The 17,826-nt window shown below is 40.6% G+C and overlaps 1 protein-coding gene across 3 annotated transcripts in view; it reads right to left on the reverse strand.

The window, feature by feature from the left end:
• The window catches only part of TLK2 (tousled like kinase 2), a 115,107-nt gene that overhangs the window by 5,279 nt on the left and 92,002 nt on the right, over positions 1–17,826 (reverse strand). For all 3 annotated transcript variants that reach the window (XM_028087430.2, XM_028087431.2, XM_028087434.1), the window contains 5 exons: positions 14,399–14,490; positions 9,391–9,480; positions 5,738–5,907; positions 4,346–4,484; positions 225–336 (listed from right to left, as the gene is read on the reverse strand). In XM_028087430.2, the coding sequence (XP_027943231.1) occupies positions 225–336; positions 4,346–4,484; positions 5,738–5,907; positions 9,391–9,480; positions 14,399–14,490 (603 nt within the window). The remainder of the gene's footprint in view (positions 1–224; positions 337–4,345; positions 4,485–5,737; positions 5,908–9,390; positions 9,481–14,398; positions 14,491–17,826) is intronic.

Consider the following 17,826-nt stretch of genomic DNA (forward strand, 5'->3'; position numbering starts at 1 on the left):
TTCAATAGCCCAGTGGAATTCATTAAGTACTCTAGGGTTGAAAAGTTCTGCTTATGCATAAAGCTTTTATTATTGTCTGTATTTTCTTCAAACCACAACTTTCAGGATTCCATTCTGTATAACCAAATGATTAATTCCAAGAGAATAATCGACACCATGCCAGTGTGTACATGCAGCCCAAGACAGACGTCAAGCCGTGGACCACATCTGACCTTCTTCCTTACCTTCCTTCCATAAAGACACTGGTAGAAGATCACACCCACTGACCAGACGTCAACTTTATTTGAGATCTTTGGTGGCTCTTTCCCAACCACAAAACACTCTGGTGGTAAATACCTGGGACAAAAGGAAAATAAAAATTCTTAGAAAAATGACTGTATAAATCTAGGACATGTATAAAAAGGCAAAGTAGGAGACCATGCGGGAAATAAAAGTATCGGAATTTTAACTGAAATTTTGCCAAAAAAGCAACTGGGCCGAGCTGGGGAAAGTCAGTGAGAAGACACTCTAACTTAAGGAGGGAGTCATGTCCTAAAAGCCTTAAAATACACTTCTCAATTCACTGAGAGGAGCAAATATTCTCCCTAGTCCCTGCTTCACCCACCCCAGCATCCTTTCCCAGGGTTGTGCCCTAATATAAGTGTCATTCAACAAGTTCCAAAAAGGAGGGACAACACAAAAGAAGCACATTCCCTTTTATGAGCTGCAGCAACAAACATCCAAATAGAACTCGAAGTGGTGTGGGTTTGCTTTCATGTTGGCTAAGAAAGATGACTCTCTAAAATAACTATCTTCAAAGTCCAAATGAATTCAGGACCCCGTATAAATCTCTGAAGAGGACCAGCTGTCTGCCTTCTTAAAGTAGCCTCTTTGCAAACTCTAGACTGGGAGTACCTACAACCTATAATAAATGGTGATATTACAGTCCAAATTATCAAAGGTATTTTACATTTCCCACTCGAAGGATGATCAGGGGCTTACTGGAAGTCTAACAAGTAGGGGAGAAAAAGCCAAACAAACTAGTAGTTAGCACAACTCAATCCTCATCTGAATTCCTTCCCTCCCCACCCACCCCTGGCCTCTGAAAAAGACTAGCTGGGCAGCCAACCACACCAAATTGTATGGTGTGGAAGGTAAAGGCCTCTTTGCATTTAGGAAACCCAACAAATATGCTTCCACTCATTGCCTGGGGTCTTAGCCATGGCGCAGCTGGAAGACAGCATTCTGAAGATAACAGATTGATTTCTACAGATTTCATGCTGGTAAAATCAATTCTGTGAAAAAATTCTTTATTTTAGACCCTGCTGTGCTTCTGGTATAAAAATCTAAACTTACAACTTGAAGGGGGCCACAAAAGTTGAGAGGCAGAAAATATTTGATGATGGGCTTTTTTCTTTTTTGAAAGAAGTTTAGTCTCATGTTGTTTCTTATTTATTATTTTTAACAGACATTTTGGGATGATTAAGACCACTGACCTACATTATTGTTTCACAATGAAAACTGTTAGCCAAAACACACACTGAACTTATGAAGAGGGAAAAAAAGCAAAGAAATAAAAATACAGGAAAAAGAATAAAAAGAACAGCTCTCCCAAATGCCCCTAAAACCTCCCTGAACCTGACTTTTCATGGTTCTTGATTCTTCAACATACATAATTTAAATATGATGTTGGATAAATAAAAAATAGAAACCTGATTCCAAAATGATCATTTTAATGCATTTACAACTCTTTTGTGGAGGTGTTAGGGAAGGACAGAAATTGTTGAACTTATCCAAATGCTGAGTAATAATTTACCCAAATATTCAGAGTACAAAAGACATTGATTAAAAAAAAAAAAAAAAAGACATTGCCACTGGATACCAGTACAAATCTGGAAAGTCACTTCTAGGTCTCAGTTTTCCCACGTATAAATGGAGAAATAAACTAGTTCTTCATCCAAATAATAACTGAAAAAGTAAGTGCTCTAATTCCCTATCGAGGACTCCAGGAGAGAAAAGACAGTTCTATGACATTGCACTAAATTGTGTTTAAAAGACAAGTTGCATATTCCATCATGATAAAATTGTCATGGGGAAGATTCTCAAGGTCTAGCCTACAGGTCATTTATTTGGTAGTATTCAGGGTGCCTGATGGCTCAGGCGGTGGAGCATGCGACTTTTTTTTTTTTTAAGTGTGGAGCCTGATGTGGGGCTTGAACTCACATCCCTGAGATCAAGACCTGAGCTGAGATGAAGAGTAGGCCGCTTAACCAACTGAGCCACCCAGGCGTCACACAGCACGTGACTCTTGATCTCAGGGGAGTGCATTCGATTCCCATGTTGGGTGTAGAGATTACTTAAAAATAAAATCTTAATAGTAGTATTCAATGTAGAAGAATTCTACCAAATACTGCAGCAACCAAAACATTGCAAACAGTCACCTAGACTTTGTTGTTTTCCCATCCTGTATATATCTCTGCGGATGTCACAAGAGGATGACACATGAGGAGGGTGATTATGACAATGCTTCTACCAACATGGAGACTCTCTGTAAACCTTCATAGGAACCCATGGAATTAAATTTTCTCAGTAGCCTCCCTCTCTACCTCACCTTTTATTATGAAACCCATCTTCAAATATAATCTGAAGTAGAAAGAACAGTAAAATGAACACCCAAGTAACCATCACCCAGTTTCAGTATCAACATGCGGCCAATCTTTGTTCATGTGCCCCTCCCCCACCAAACATTACTTTGAAGCAAATCCCAAACATAATTTTTGTTTAAATTTCAAATACTAAATTTTTAATAGCTTAGCAAATATAGCAATAGGTGGCAATGAGAAAACTAATTTAAACATCAAAAGGCTTCACTTTTTAAAAAGAACTACAAAAAAAAAAGCTAAAATCTAAATTCTAGTGAATTTATATAGCAGAGGTATAGACCTGTTTCCAGAATTTCCAACAACAGATATTTTTGTATCATTTAGAGACAGGAACACTAACCCACAATAACCACCATAGTAAATAAACACTGTAAATGTAGCTTCTATTTTAAACCTAGAATCTCAAAGTTTTAATTTAGAGACTGATTTTCACTATAGGTACCATCGCCACAAAAAATAAGGAGCAATGAAAAGTAGAAATTTTGTGCACATGGTGTTTCTCTCAGGATGTGATGGTTTCTCTAACATACATACCTTACATATGATAAGACCGATGAGAACAGAGCTCATCTTGTGGCTTGTGAAGGAACTTCCCCTTCTCCATCTGCTTCCAACCCACACCCTCATTCCCAGGCAGTCACCATTCTGCTAAAGCCCAGGGCCCTCCAGTCTCAAAGATAAGAGACTAACCAACAGACCCTGGGGTTTAACAGCATGTATAACCCCTCCCTCAGTGCTGCTGGAGGCTTTCTCCATGTTGGAATCACATGTCCAATATGTAGCTTTGTGTTACCACCTCAGAAGTGAAAAGGAAGCTCTGTTAAGACGCCTTTACAATCACAAAGTTAAATGCTTGGGCTGCAGGTATCTTTTATGGTTCTCGCTGTCGAAAGGAATACTAGGCAGAAGTCACAGACCTCTAAGAGAGGTCACAGAGCTATAGCTGGGGCACGGTGGTTGCAGGGAGATGAGTGACAACAGATGGAAGATACGTGGCCCAAAACCGTTTAGAGCATGGCTGAGGAGACGGGTAATTTTCCTGGCAAACTACTTTTTTCCTGTTTAGATTTCCAGGGATGCTGTGGTTACTTTACATATTGGTCTTTCACAACTCCTTAGTTGCCGACAGTCCACCATCCTCAGGCAACTCTAGAGATGGATCCCTCATCCTATTAATGCATAGGAAGATACCTGAAATGGGGCACCTGGCGGCTCAGTCGGTTAAGTGCCCAACTCTTGATTTCAGGTCGTGAGCTCAGGATTATGGGACTGAGCCCCGCATCAGGCTCCGCTCAGGGTATGGAGCTGCTTAAGATTCTCTCTCTTTCTCTCCCTCTCTCCCCCTCTCTTGGGAAAAGAGAGAGAGCTGCATTTGTACTGAAAATAATTTAGGGCCATTCTTTAAATACACATGAGCGATCTCACCCTCTTCCTACTCCATAGGGCAGGCCCCGGGAAGAAACACACAACTCCAATGCCTGGCCGTAGACAACCTCTCTCAATGGTTTCCAAAAAAGGAAAGAAAAATTAATTAAATACAAAGGGTCAAACTGCCAGAAAGACTAATATTTGGGGAGGAAAGTCTACTTCGGTTTACAGCATTTCTGCCTAAGACAGGATGTAGATATTATCAATTACCAATATTTCAGTACAGCACAGCCTTATCTGCACCAGCCAACCTGGCAGATCTCCCAAATACCTACCAGTAAGTACCAGCACCTTGTGACGTTAGCTCCATGCCATCCACGGAATTGTAGCTATCATCATCCATGATCTTGGAAAGACCAAAATCTGTGATTTTTATCTCTCCACATGCTGTACCATTTACTAAAAGAATATTACCTAAAAAGATGAAAACCTTCATGAATAAAAAGACTTACTAATTAAGAGAAAAGTTCAAGGTAATAACAGACAAGAAGGGGACAACTGAACTCAAACTCTTGCACATAATAGCAAACATCTAAATTCCTGGAATAAAATGATCTGGACTCTGGATGCTGGAGGAGAGTCCTCAGTGTCTGGCTGCAAACTTCCATTTTCCAAGAATCACCTGCTAGATGTGCCAAAACCACCACTATGAGCAGTGGGAAAAAAACAGTAACTTGCCAAAGTAAAATATCACTTGGACAGTTGGTTAAAATGGTGGGAAAGTTTCATCTGAACTTTCAGTAACGATCTCTCAACCACCCTGTTTAGAACAGTTGTTTCAGGACAAAAAAAAAAAAAAAAGAAACAAAACAAAACCCCCGAAAACCCAAAAATATACAAGGGAATCAAAGCTAGAACCACAGTGCCACCTACAGCTCCTACACCAGGAAAATGTACTGGATTCAGCAGTGGAAACCCAATCACACAATGGCCATTGTTTTAAAAAATCACTTTGTTGTAATGAATTTTTTAGTCATTTGAACTGTACTAGAACATTAAAGAATAGTAAATAGTGAGATTTAATATGTAGCTACCAGGAGAGGAAAGCAGAGTTAACAACTGTGCCCACCAGGCAGTAAGTGGGAACCATCTTCCAAACACCCCAGCCAAGCTGGTGCCAGCTACCTACACAGAACATACACAGACTTCTGGAAAAACAGCCCACGATGAGGACAACAAAAACAGAGGTAAGAAGTTTAACTGCCCTCTACTGTTCGCTAAGGTCTACTGAAGTTTACACAGTAACCATACAAAAAGATGAAAAACTATTGGGATTTAATGAAACGGGAGGTGTACCTGCAAAATAACTGTTCATTTGGGGACACTTATCAAAGAGACCTGGAGGAGAGGAACGGCTACGCAGTGTGAGTAATGGGAAAAAAACAAACCTGAGCTTGCCAGAGCAGTTCTTTCTAAATCGGGCTGACATCATGAACTGCCCTGACTCTAAAGACAAGGGCATTGTTTCTTCTGAGTATTTAATCCAACTCCCCTTCTCAAGCCCAGCACTGCGGGGCCAGGACTCTGTTCCCACACCTGCCCGGGCAAAGCCAGACGCTACTAGGCTTCCAGGCTCCCTCACATTCTCTAACTTTGTAAAATTACAAGTCACTTCACCAAAGATCAGAGAAAAGCCATCAATACAGTCACCTAAAAGTTAGACATACCTGGTTTGAGGTCATAGTGTATGATGGGAGGTTTTATTTCATTTAAGTACTTTAAAGCATTCACAATCTGCATGATAATGGATCGGGCCTCTTTCTCCGACATTAATTTGTGCTGTTTCAGGTAGAAGTCCAGATCATTTCCCTCACAGTATTCTAATACTGTACAAAACCTAAAGACAAATAAACCAACATTTGACTGTGGGAAAGTGCAAGCAGATTAAGACTTCTTAAACCAGCCCCAGTGAAAACTTCAGGTAATTAGCTTCTTGCTCTGTTCTTCATTCCTTAAAGTAGAGTTCTAATCTTTATTCAGTCGTAGCTACCTGAGTGGCTGACGGGAAGGAAACTGCATTCTCCCCTGGTGAAGAGCCTTCACATCCTCCACAGGAGAATCTGTTGTGCTACAGTGTACCCATGACATACCTCTTCTTAAATCCAGACTATACGAATACAGATAAGAACTGTAATGTACCTAAGCTAGGTATCTTTTCAGAAGGGTCTCCCACACATGCCGTGCTCCAGTTCTAAACAAGCATATTGTGGTCAAGTACACAATTCTCAATGCAAACATTTCATATGACCCCAAGTGCTGACAGCAAGAATCTAGGGTTTGCTCAGGTCCCAAGAATTGGTTTCATGTCATATCTCATGGAAATTTGGCACAATACTGTACTATAATCTCTCCTTGCTAAATACAAGGTGTAAAAGAACTTCTAAAAGCACAGTCTCGGGATGCCTGGGTGGCTCAGTCGGTTAAACGTCTGCCTTCAGCTCAGGTCATGATCCTAGCGTCCCAGGATCGAGCCCCGAGTTGGGCTCTCTGCTCAGTGGGGAGCCTGCTTCCCCCTGCGCTTCATCCCTTCCCTCTGCTTGCTGCTCCCCCTGCTTGTGTACTCTCTCTCTCCCTGTCAAATAAATGAATAAAATCTTTAAAAAAATAAATAAAAGCACAGTATCTGTGGTTCTAACAAATGTGTTATTACACTGTATGAGTTTTTTCCTCCACTTTTATCAATACATATACAGACCCAAATTTAAAACTACATACCATTTGTAGTGTTAAGGGTCATGTGTCTAGCTTCCAAGGCAGTTATAAACCAAAGGCTTCCTGAATTGTTGAGTATTCCTGAGAGATGAAGACCTTTTAAACTATCCTAAGCTGTGACAATGTGGGTGTTATCACTCAGGGTCTAGTCAGGAAATAAAAACCACCTGAGTATTTAAAACAGAGAGGTTTTAACTCAGGGCACTGATCACATGGATGATGGAAGAGCTGAGAGGGTAAAGTGGCCAGTGAGGCACCCCAGAGATCATCTAGACAGGAAGCCATTAGCACCCTAAGGCCAAGAGGGCCAGATGACAGAGATGGTGCAGCCAGAATGGAGGGTCACCAAGAGAGACTGGAATCATAGTGGGGGCGGGTGTGTGTGTGTGTCTACCTCCCACTATCTCTGTCTCCGCAGTGGCTGAACCCAGCTGAACAACAACTGACACAGGACCTGGTAAAACAGATGACAAGGGTCAACTCACCTAAGATGCAGAGCAGGGGAAGGGTGAGGAGCAGACCTGAGAGCAAACAGGCTCAGGACTAGCACTATGGCCCCTGGGCAATTTGAGGCCTTCAAAAAGTACTGCAATGAAAGGTGCACATACATAGTTCTGTGGGATCCCTGAATTGAACAGCTTATGTTTCTTATGAAACATACTAGGGCATGTTAGCACCCTATTTGAGGATAAATATCAAAAATTTAGATTCTCTGATCTGCGACACAGACTCTCATGCTTAGTCGATGTATTCTTTGACCCAAGTGCAAGTTTAAAATAAAATCTCACTTGAACACCCAAACAATTCTCAGAAGATTTTCTAAAATGATGATGAAAATTCACCATACACACACAGGAGGAACAAAATAAATTCAAGAATAGCAGACAACCAAGTCAATTCCTCAGATCAGTTAAAAGTGTATACACAATTCAGAACTGCAAATAATCCAAGTCATATTTATTTTTGAGATGTTTTTTGTACTTACATTTTGAGGGGTGGTGGTGGCGGGGGGGGGGGGGACAGTCTACTTAGTATTCAAGGAATTTACTCAAAGCAAAAAGGTAAGACCACCCTATGAAGACCTGTTCTGTACCTAGATATTCATCTGAACCCCATCCATGCTAACCACACACTGACTATGCCAGGTTTGAAGACCACCCTTCTGGAAAGGGTATATCCCTGAGCAGGTGGAAGAAGGGATTTTTCACATTTCCAAAGGGAGTTAAGGTCTCCCCCTTTTGGAAACATTTCTAAACGTGGGACAATTCTCGGCATAGCAATCTCTTAGACAGCTGCTGTCTGGAATAGGCCAAAACGTCTAGAATCACCCTGCAAGGTGAAGAGAAACACCTGCTGGCCAGACCGTACAGTATGTTCTCCTAACTCAGCTCAGACTCCTACAGAGAAAATGTTTCCAAATGCTGAAATATTTCTAAATCCCTGGATAAACCCAGAGGTGACAGAGCTCACCTATACCAGATAATGAAATACAACAATGCCTAAGAGTACTAAAGATCTCAAGCAAGTCCTTTAACTTCCCCGGTCCACAAATTTCCATCTATACAGTGGGAAGGCTGAACTGAGATCCCTCCTACCTCTAACCTCCTACATGCCTGTGAGGCTCTATTTCATAGGCGGCACTGGGTTATGCCTTCATTTGTGCCACCTTCATTCCCGTTCTATGATAAAATCACATTGCTGGTCCCTCCTTGAAAGATCCATCACTGTTCATCAGAACGTCCAGCTGGGGCAGAGACTCTTGTATAGTCCATACTCACTGGTGCGTGTCAGAGGTAGCTGGCACCAACTTGTGACAGTTACCAAGAGCCAACAGTTAAATTACTAAGCCACTGATAGGATGAAGGGACAAACAAAAGGTGGTATAGTCATACAATGGAATATATTTGGTCCTAAAAAGGAATGAAGTACTGATACATGCTACAGTAAGGATGAACCTTGAAAACACATCTTGTTAAATGAAAGAAGCCAGTCATAAAAGTCCATATACTATGAGTCATTCATATCAAAGTCCAGAATAGGAAATCTATAGAGGCAAAAAAAAAAAAAAAATTAGTGGCTGCTTAGGGCTGGAGTCAGGGCGGGGGGAGAATAGGGGAGTGACAGCAAAAAATATGGGGTTTCTTTCTGAGGTAGTGAAAATATTCTAAAAATGACTATGGCGATGACTGCACATATCTGTGAATATACTACAAGCCTTGAATTGTATACTTTAAATGGGTGAACTATACGGTATTTAAATTATATCTCAACAAAGCGGGATTTTTTTTTTAAGTTAGTAGTGTGAAACCAGACGTGTTGAGAAATTCATTATCACAGAGACTGTTGAATACTGTGAATTAGCCCTATCCCCTCCCCACCAAGCTGGTTGTCCAACATTCACCAGCACACCATTACACATATCCTGTGGCTAAGAGATGTATTGCTGGCCCAAATGCGAATTCACACAGGATCATCTGCCCAGAAATAAATGCACTTGGTTCCCTCAGAGGGTATTTCCTCCACCCAGATTGAAACTCTAATCCATGAGTAGTCAACACACTGCAAGAGACCAGTATCAACTGCTAAGCTAAAATGGCACAGCACTTACGAGTCAGTGTCCAGTGAAAAGTAATCATACAGCTTAACTATCCTGGGATGATCCAGTTCTTTGTGAATCCGGTATTCCCTACATGCATGCCTGTAAACAAAGTGGAAAATTAACATTTTGTATTTTGGATGGTCTTTCAGACCTCTTCAAGGATATGCCTACATATTCTCTCATTGCTCCTTATTTCTGCCTATGCATTCCATTTAGGTCGGTCGGCTGGCCCCCGTATCTTTCCTCATCCTATTTTCACTACTGGTGTCTACCAAGCTGTTCAGAAAATAGCAGGTGCTCAAATATTTGTTGAATGACTAGATGCCAACCTTTTATCCCTTTCAAGTTCATTCTATCACAATCTCACCTCTTTGATATTTATATCCAAATAGCAAAGCTTTAAAAATGATAAAGACAGTTTTTTCTCTCTCTTCAAAAGCTGATACTTCCTATCTATAAATGTTTATATCCTGGGGCTACATCAAGGAGATCAATTTTGGCAGTAAACTGCTTGGGTAAAAGGATTACAGATTATATAAGGCAATTAGCAGTGCTTTGTATTTGTTCTAGAATTCTCCTTACACAAAGAATTTAAAGGGCTATCAGCTTTACTTTCTTCTAAGAAAATATGAAACTGATAAAAATATTATGGAACCTAGGGCCTGGGTGGCTCAGTCCGTTAAGGGTCCAACTCTTGATTTCTCAGATCATGATCTCAGGGTAGTGAGATCAAGCCACGCACAGCGAGGAGTCGGCCTGGGATTCTCTCTCCCTCTGCGCATCCCCCTCGGCATGTGCCTGCATGCATGTGTGTGCGTGTGCATGCACACACTCTCTCAAATAAACAAATCTTAAAAAAAAAAAGAGAATTACTGAACCCTAGTTTTCTTGGAATTAGAGTTTACATATACATATTAACACCTTTTTTAGTGCTTTTCCAATTTAAAGTCATTTAATAAGATTAGGAACAAAACAAATTATATAATTTCACATATTCATTGAATTTTAAAAGAATTACAGAACAAATTTATTCAATATAATTACCAATAATTTTTAAAGTATTTAGTTCTTATTTACAAAGAGAGCAACAGAAAATTTTTATACTTTAAGTAAGCTACCACCATTTAGTTTGGGGCATTTTCTTATAAGGCAAAGAGTCAGAAAAGAGAACTTTCCAGAGTATGGTAAAATAAAACTAAGATGATGTTTTCTGAAATTGGTGTATTCCAGTATGTCAAAGATACACAGAAAGTACTCAACTAAAGAAAAGCTGAGGAAACAAGCAGGACAGGGAGAGAGGAACAGGAATCTAAAATTAAACACATTTTTCCCGGATGGAAACTGTGTTTGACTAAGCTTATTTTTCAAGCTGCCACTTTTTGCAGTTTTTTTGCTTCTTCTAATACTTCATTTCATCACCTTTATGTCTTTCTGAAAAGAAGAGACTTGCCAGCACTTACAGTAGTGTTAGGACACCCACTACACTGGGACCTGGAAACCTGGCCCCAAGTCCCAGCTCTATGACATCGCTTCTCGGGGCTCCTCCATGGCTGCACAGGACTGGAGGTTTCAAAGGATGCTTCCTGGAGATCCAGGACTCCGGAGCCCCCTGGGCAGATGCTCAGCAAATGTAACTGTGGCCCAACCCCACATCCCACCTAAGCAGCATCACACCTTTTTCAAATATCAAGATTCCGTGTAATACTTCATTCAGTAAAACTAAGGTGATGCTGTTCACAAAAACCAAGTCTAGAAAGCTAGGGACTAACTAGATAACCATTCAAGTCATTTCTTACACTAGCACACTAAAAATGTATAGTTCTCTGCCATTCTGTTTAAACTTTTTCATTTTGTCATACATTTCAGAACAGAGACCAATTTCTCTATCAAAGTACAGAAAACAGAGGAAACTAAAGGAGGCAAACATTAAAAACCAAAGGGAGGGTCATTCAAAGTCCTTGTCAACCAAGGGCATTTGCTGTGAACACTGAAAGCACTCCCTCAACATCATGCTAGGCTCTAAACCCGCTTCTCATGCTTCATCAGGCAAGCCAGGAGCTCTGCCACATCCCTCATATGTTCAACTTTTAATTTAGCATCCGAGGGATTAATGCACTACAAATACAGAAACTTTAATTAGAAACTGGAAGAAATGTATCCACTAACATGTTAGTTTTTTACTCTCCTGTAAATGGATGTATATTTAGGTTTCCAAAATGACTGTCCTAAAAAATTAGAAGAGTATCATACACAAGAGTATACTAACTAATTCAGATACAATTATTTCTGTGGACAGCTTTATATGAGATGTTCCCTACTGTGGAGTTTTTAATATGTTGTTTGGGGGAGTTAAAGAAATCTTGTGATACTAATGTTTTAATAATGCAAAAGTAAAACAATCAATTTGCTTTTTGTTTGTGGGGGAAGGAGAGGAAAGGAGGTGCAGAAGAGAACTCAAAATTAAACAAAACAACCACCTTTAATTTTGAGTTCTTCCTTCCTTTTTACCCAAATAAATGTCTTCATTCCAGATGGGACTGGCAAGTCACTCCCATGACAGGAAAAGCAAAGACATTACTATGCAGAAGAATAGTAACATTTTCATATTTTATAATGTTACCACAACACTGAAGTGAACCACTTTTTAGTTTAATACTGAATTTTTAAAGCACCCTCTAAAATCTGTTATGTGCTTGATATAAGCCTTCTTTAAGTTCAAAGGCATTAATGACATTTTGCTAATTCACTATTATCTATGTAGCCTATATTCATCATTATGATTTCATATCAAGCAAAATCTTTCAAAGCAAGGTGGAGTGCTTATGAATTTCTCCCCAGGCGTGAAAGGAAGTCACAAGAACTCTGCACACCCCCTCTCCCATGTGTTTTTTGGCTAGGAAATGGCCCCTGCAGAGACAGCTCCATAGAAGGTACTTGGGTGCCATGATGCCCACCTCCGCTGAGGAAATAAAAGAGGTAGGAAGGCACCACTGCGAGCCTACAGCTGGACCAGTCGAGAGCTTAGAAAAATGAGACAACCCCCTTCACTTGCGCTATGACTCCGCCTGGTAGAGAAATGTGAGACAGATCCCTAGTCTCTACCCACTAGCACTTGAAACAGCCTGCCAAATGTGTCGCGGAGGCACACGGTCCCGGATTCAATCCCTCACTGTTGCAGAAGGCTAAGGCAAGCAGCAGCCCCCTACAGTTACCACAGTGTTCCTTACCAGAGTTCTCTTTCGGGCCAGACTAAAAGCTGGACACTGAGACCAGGCAGAGTATGGGTCAATACCAACACAGGAACCATTTTCTCAAGGTTGACCAAGGCTGGCCCCTCGTGAAGTCAAGTGGTTTAGCGTGGTCAAGGCACACGTAAGACAGAGAACAGCCTCCAAGGAGAGCTGAAGAGCATTTTTAAAGAGAAGCATGTATAGTTCTAACACCCTTATGTACTGAGAGTCTCAATGTAATGGGGACATTTCTCATTTATAACTGGTCAGAACAACATGTGGTTTCCTTCTCTGTAGCGCTCCTGGCGTTCACTGTGGCATGCCATTCGTCCCTGCACGCCAAGTCACTGGAATGCACTTCTAATAATGTAACCGCTCCTCAGAAGCATCTGGACTGCAGCTGCCTGTCACGTAGGATACACACGCAGGGTGCCATGCATAAACCACACATCATCCCTTTGCCTACCTCTGCTAAGCCCTACTTCCCTTAATGCCACAGGAACCCCCACTTCTCCGGGGCTGAGTGCCACTGCCAATCTGTGCAGAAAGAAGAGTTCCTGGACCCCCGATAAGTAACAAGGGTACAGTAAGACTTGCCCTGGTCTATGCCCCAAGAACTAGTTGATGATGTAGAAATGAGATTTAGCAGCCAATTAAAAAATGGTTACTTCAAAGTCCACTGCTTTTTTCCCCTCCAAAGTACTATTTATAAGAAAAAAAAAAACCTGCTTTTATAGAAAGGAGGTGGGTTGTTTATATCAAAAAGGGCTGTCTTGGGAAGCGTCTGCCTTTGGCTCAGGTCATGATCCCAGGGTCCTGGGACCAAGTCCCGCATTCGGGCTCCCTGTTCAGTGAGGAGCTGCTTCTCCCTCTCCCTGCCGCTCCCCCTGCTTGTGCTCTCTGTCAAGTAAACAAAACCTTAAAAAAAAAAAAAGGTGGGGGGCTGTCTTCTCCCTTCAGGGTTAGGGCATTTCTAACTCAGGGCTTGTACCTATAACAAGGAAACGGTATTAAGCCCATGGAGGGATCCTAAAAGCAAATTAAGTATGCGTGGCTTCCAAACCAAATGAGCCATGAATTCCTACTACGTTCTGAAGCTCGGGGGCAAAACCTGATATTAGTGGATCTAAGAAATTCACACCTGTACATGTCATAATCATTCCTTCTAAAGAAGTCACTCTCCAACCCCCCTCCCTAAATATGGCGGAGGATCGCCACTAGCGGCTTTTAGAAGACAGGCAAGCACTGTAAGCAGGACACTGAACACGGAGAATTCTCAGAGGGGAAACCGTGAGGGGGAGGTGAGCGAGGCACTGAGGAGCTGAAGGAGTCAAATAGGCACCAATGAGGCACCCCACATACCCCCCACTGTCTCCTTCATGATGAAATGACTGAAACAGCAGAAAAAAGTCCCGCCCCAAGCTCCCCAGGATCCCCAGGGCACTATCATCTGCTCTCTACAGACAAGCAAGATGGTTTCTGAGGCTCTGCCTGTTTATTGTAGCTAATGTTAGACACACAATGGAAAGGGAGGTAAAAGAGCATGGGTTTTGGATTGAGGGAAGTCGAGATTTAAATACCAGCTCAGCCATTTTTTAACTATGACTTGAATTCTGTTCAGTTTCAGTTTGCTCATCAGTAAGATGGAACAGTTACTCAGTCTGCTAGGACAGTTAGGAGGAGTAAAGGACATCCCCATAGCAAGATACATACCGCTGTTAACACAGGCTCATGCTACAGCCACCACTACTGAATTCTGACAAATCACACACTCTGGCATCACTTACTTGTGGTAATTCTCCTTTTTCTCATCTCTCCAGTTTTTATTTAACTGGTGAATTTTCACAGCTACATATCTTTGTTCTGTTAGATCAAATGCCTACAAAGAAGAGGAATAAGTTATATTCTTGATAAAAGCTAACAAGAATCACAGGCAAGTAATGGATTTGAAGCTTCTATTTAACACATGGATGTACTCAAAACCCAAAATGCATTATTAAATACTAACAGCCGTGGAGGACAACACATCACGTACTTGTTTCAGAGTTACAACCATCTTCTTAAAACTTGTGACCAGATAATTTAGAAGACTCCAGACGCACTGGCACCAAGGGGCTTAGAAAACAACCCAGCAGACACCACAAGCAGCAAGCCAGCCTGTGCCTTACCAGTCCCTTCCAAGCAGTTTCTCGGTGGACACCACCCGCCCTCTCTGGGGACCTGCTCCCCTGGGCTGTATCTCACCCCTCTGCTGACACTGGGACTTGGCATATGCTTCCCTAGCAAGTTCTGCCGCTTTTGAAATGCTGGGGACACAAACTACCTGCTCCGTGAGAAATAACCCCTCCAGATATTCCTTTTCACTATGTTTGTTAGAAAATAACCTCGTAATTTGTTATACTATGTTTATTAAAATACAAACAGAAACAAAAAACAGTCCTATCCATATATGATGGGTATATAAAAAGCAGTTTTTGATCCCAACAATGTCTGAAGTTAGTCACACCAGGTCACTTCTCTAGCATTGTCCAAAGAAAGGAACAGACTTTCCCCAAAGACCGCTACTACTGGCCAAGTCCTCCATCAGCTTAGGTAGTGCTGTGTCATAGAGGGAAGAAGGGAAACAGGTGGGTTTTTGAAGATGCTGGGTATAAATCACAATTTGATAAAGTGAGTAGTATTTTAATATAATAGGAAATTTCTCTTATACAAAAGAATTTACTGAGGAATTCTTTTGGAATGAATAGTTTTTCTTGGTTTTTAAAGTTCAAATGAGAAACTTAATACTTGAGTTCCAACACTATTACCACCCATCTGCCAGTTTCCACAACTGTATGAACAGATGAAGGTAAGAGGCACAGGAAGAGTCCATGAATACTGCTGATTACTGTTCAACACATTTTTTAAACTGTAAGCTACCTCTAGGAAAGCACTAAATGCAAGAGAGGGCTGCTTATAAAAGAAACTTCCAATTTATACTAAATTTAAACCAGTAGTTTTTAAAATATAGAAACCACACAATTCAAACAGAATATCTTATTTCACAGAAATGGAAATTCTTACAGACTCTAAAATCTACCTACAAGCTTGTATACCATCTTGGCTTTACAGTAGAGAACCATTCCAAGCCATTAAAAGCCAGATCAAATAGCACCTAATTTATAAGAGCACTAATGATATATAAGTGTCTTTTTCTCTACCTACCACACTGTATTTCTGAATCCAAGACACTATGATCCACCACTGGTTTTTAAGAAGGGCCTCTGGAGAGTGGAGAAAGGCAGAAGAAGAACTACATGGAATGTACACAACGCTGGACGAAGTACCTACATTTCAGGAATGTTAAAAGGTTTAAGGAACACACTAGGGAAAAAAAAAAAAACAGGATGAAGAAATCACTAACTAGCAACTGGGAAGCACCAAGAACAGATTCTGATGTTTTAAAAAAGGAGCTGTCTCACTTGTGGGTTTATAGCCAAAAGAATTAAAAGCAAGGTCTCCAAGAGATCTCCACACACACGTGTTCAAAGCAGCGCTATTCACAACAGACGAGAAGAGGAAGCAGCCCCAGTGCCCACCGCCAGATAAATAGAGAAAGCAAACGAAGCGTGTGCATACAATGGAATGTTATTCAACCTTAAAAGAAGGACATCCTATCACAAGCTTCAACATGGATGAACTCTGAGAACATTATGCTAAGTGAACTGAGCCAGTCACTAAGAGACTACTGTGATTTCACTTATACAGGTATCTGACAGTAGTTTAATTCATAGAAATGGAAAGCAGAACAGTGGTTTGCAGGGGCTATGGGAGGGCAACGGGAGAGCTGTTGATGATTAATGAGGGTAAAGTTTCAGAGAAAGTTCTGGAGATCTGTTTCACAACAACATAAACATACCTAATGCTACTGAACTGTACATTTAAAAATGGTTAATGATGGTAAATTTTGTTTTTTTTTCCCCACAGTTGAAAAGTTTATCAAAAATAAAAAATAAACTAAGTGTATGATTCAAGAATGAAAACAAAAACCAACAAAGTAAAAGGAAGGAAAGACTAAAAGCAAAAGTTAATGAAAAGAAAAACCCAAATTAAACAGTAGACTTGATCAACAGGATAAAAAGTTGATTCTTAGAGGGAAAAAAAACAAGATAAAAAGTTGATTCTTAGAGGGAAAAAAAAAAACACTGACTAATCTCTCTGACCTATCAGTCGAGATACAAAAATAAACATTTCGTTAAAAAAAAGAGAAATAACTAAAGTATGGATATTTTTAAATTAGGTGAAATAGAAGATTTTCCAAAAAAATTAAATTATCAAAAGAGACGGAGAAGTAGGGGGAGAAAATGTGAATAAATCAATAGTTGTAGAAGGAACTTAAAAAGGTGGTCAAAAAGTTTTCCTGTATGACAATCCCCCATAGGATTCTGAGTCTGCTCTAACTTTCAAGGAGCCAACAATTCCTATACAATGCACTCCAGGGCATGGGGGAAAAATGTGTATGTAGGCACAACTTATTCTGGATAAGCTAGGACACAGAAGCTAGACAATGCTGCCTACACACAAAAGTTAACTATGGACCAGTCCCACTTACAAACATAGGTAACAAAATACAATAAACTAGAAAATCAAGCCCAACAGTACATTAAAAATAATATTCTAGTTCTGGAAGTGGTTAGTGATGGTAGCTGCACATTATGAATATACTTAATGCAACTGAACTGTACACTTAAAATGGTTAAAATGGCCAATTTTTATGTATATATCACCACAGTAAAAAATAAACATTAAAAAAAGGAAAACTGTTGAATCATTATGTTGTACACCTGAAACTAATATAACATCGTGTGCCAACTACACTTCAGTTAAAAAAATACACACACACACACACAGGCACTAACGGTTTTGGAAAATATAGTTATTTTTTATAACAATAAAAGGTGGGGGATGGGGCGCCTGGGTGGCTCAGTCAGTTAAGTGTCTGCCTTTGGTTCAGGTCATGATCCCAGGGTCCTGGGATTGAGCCCACTATCAGAATCCTTGCTCAGTGGGGAGTCTGCTTCTACCTCTGCCTCTGCTTGTGCTCTCTCTCTCAAATAAATAAAATTAAAAAAAAGATGCGGGATAGAACTAGTTTTTACCTGAAATGAAAATTAATTATTTTGTCCAAAAGATTTCCCATATATAAATTCATAGGGCATAATGTAAATCCCAACAG

The sequence above is a fragment of the Eumetopias jubatus genome, unplaced genomic scaffold, assembly GCF_037043125.1.
Source record: "Eumetopias jubatus isolate StellerSeaLion01/CBP00866 unplaced genomic scaffold, mEumJub1_p1.0 scaffold_10, whole genome shotgun sequence".
NCBI lineage: Eukaryota > Metazoa > Chordata > Mammalia > Carnivora > Otariidae > Eumetopias > Eumetopias jubatus.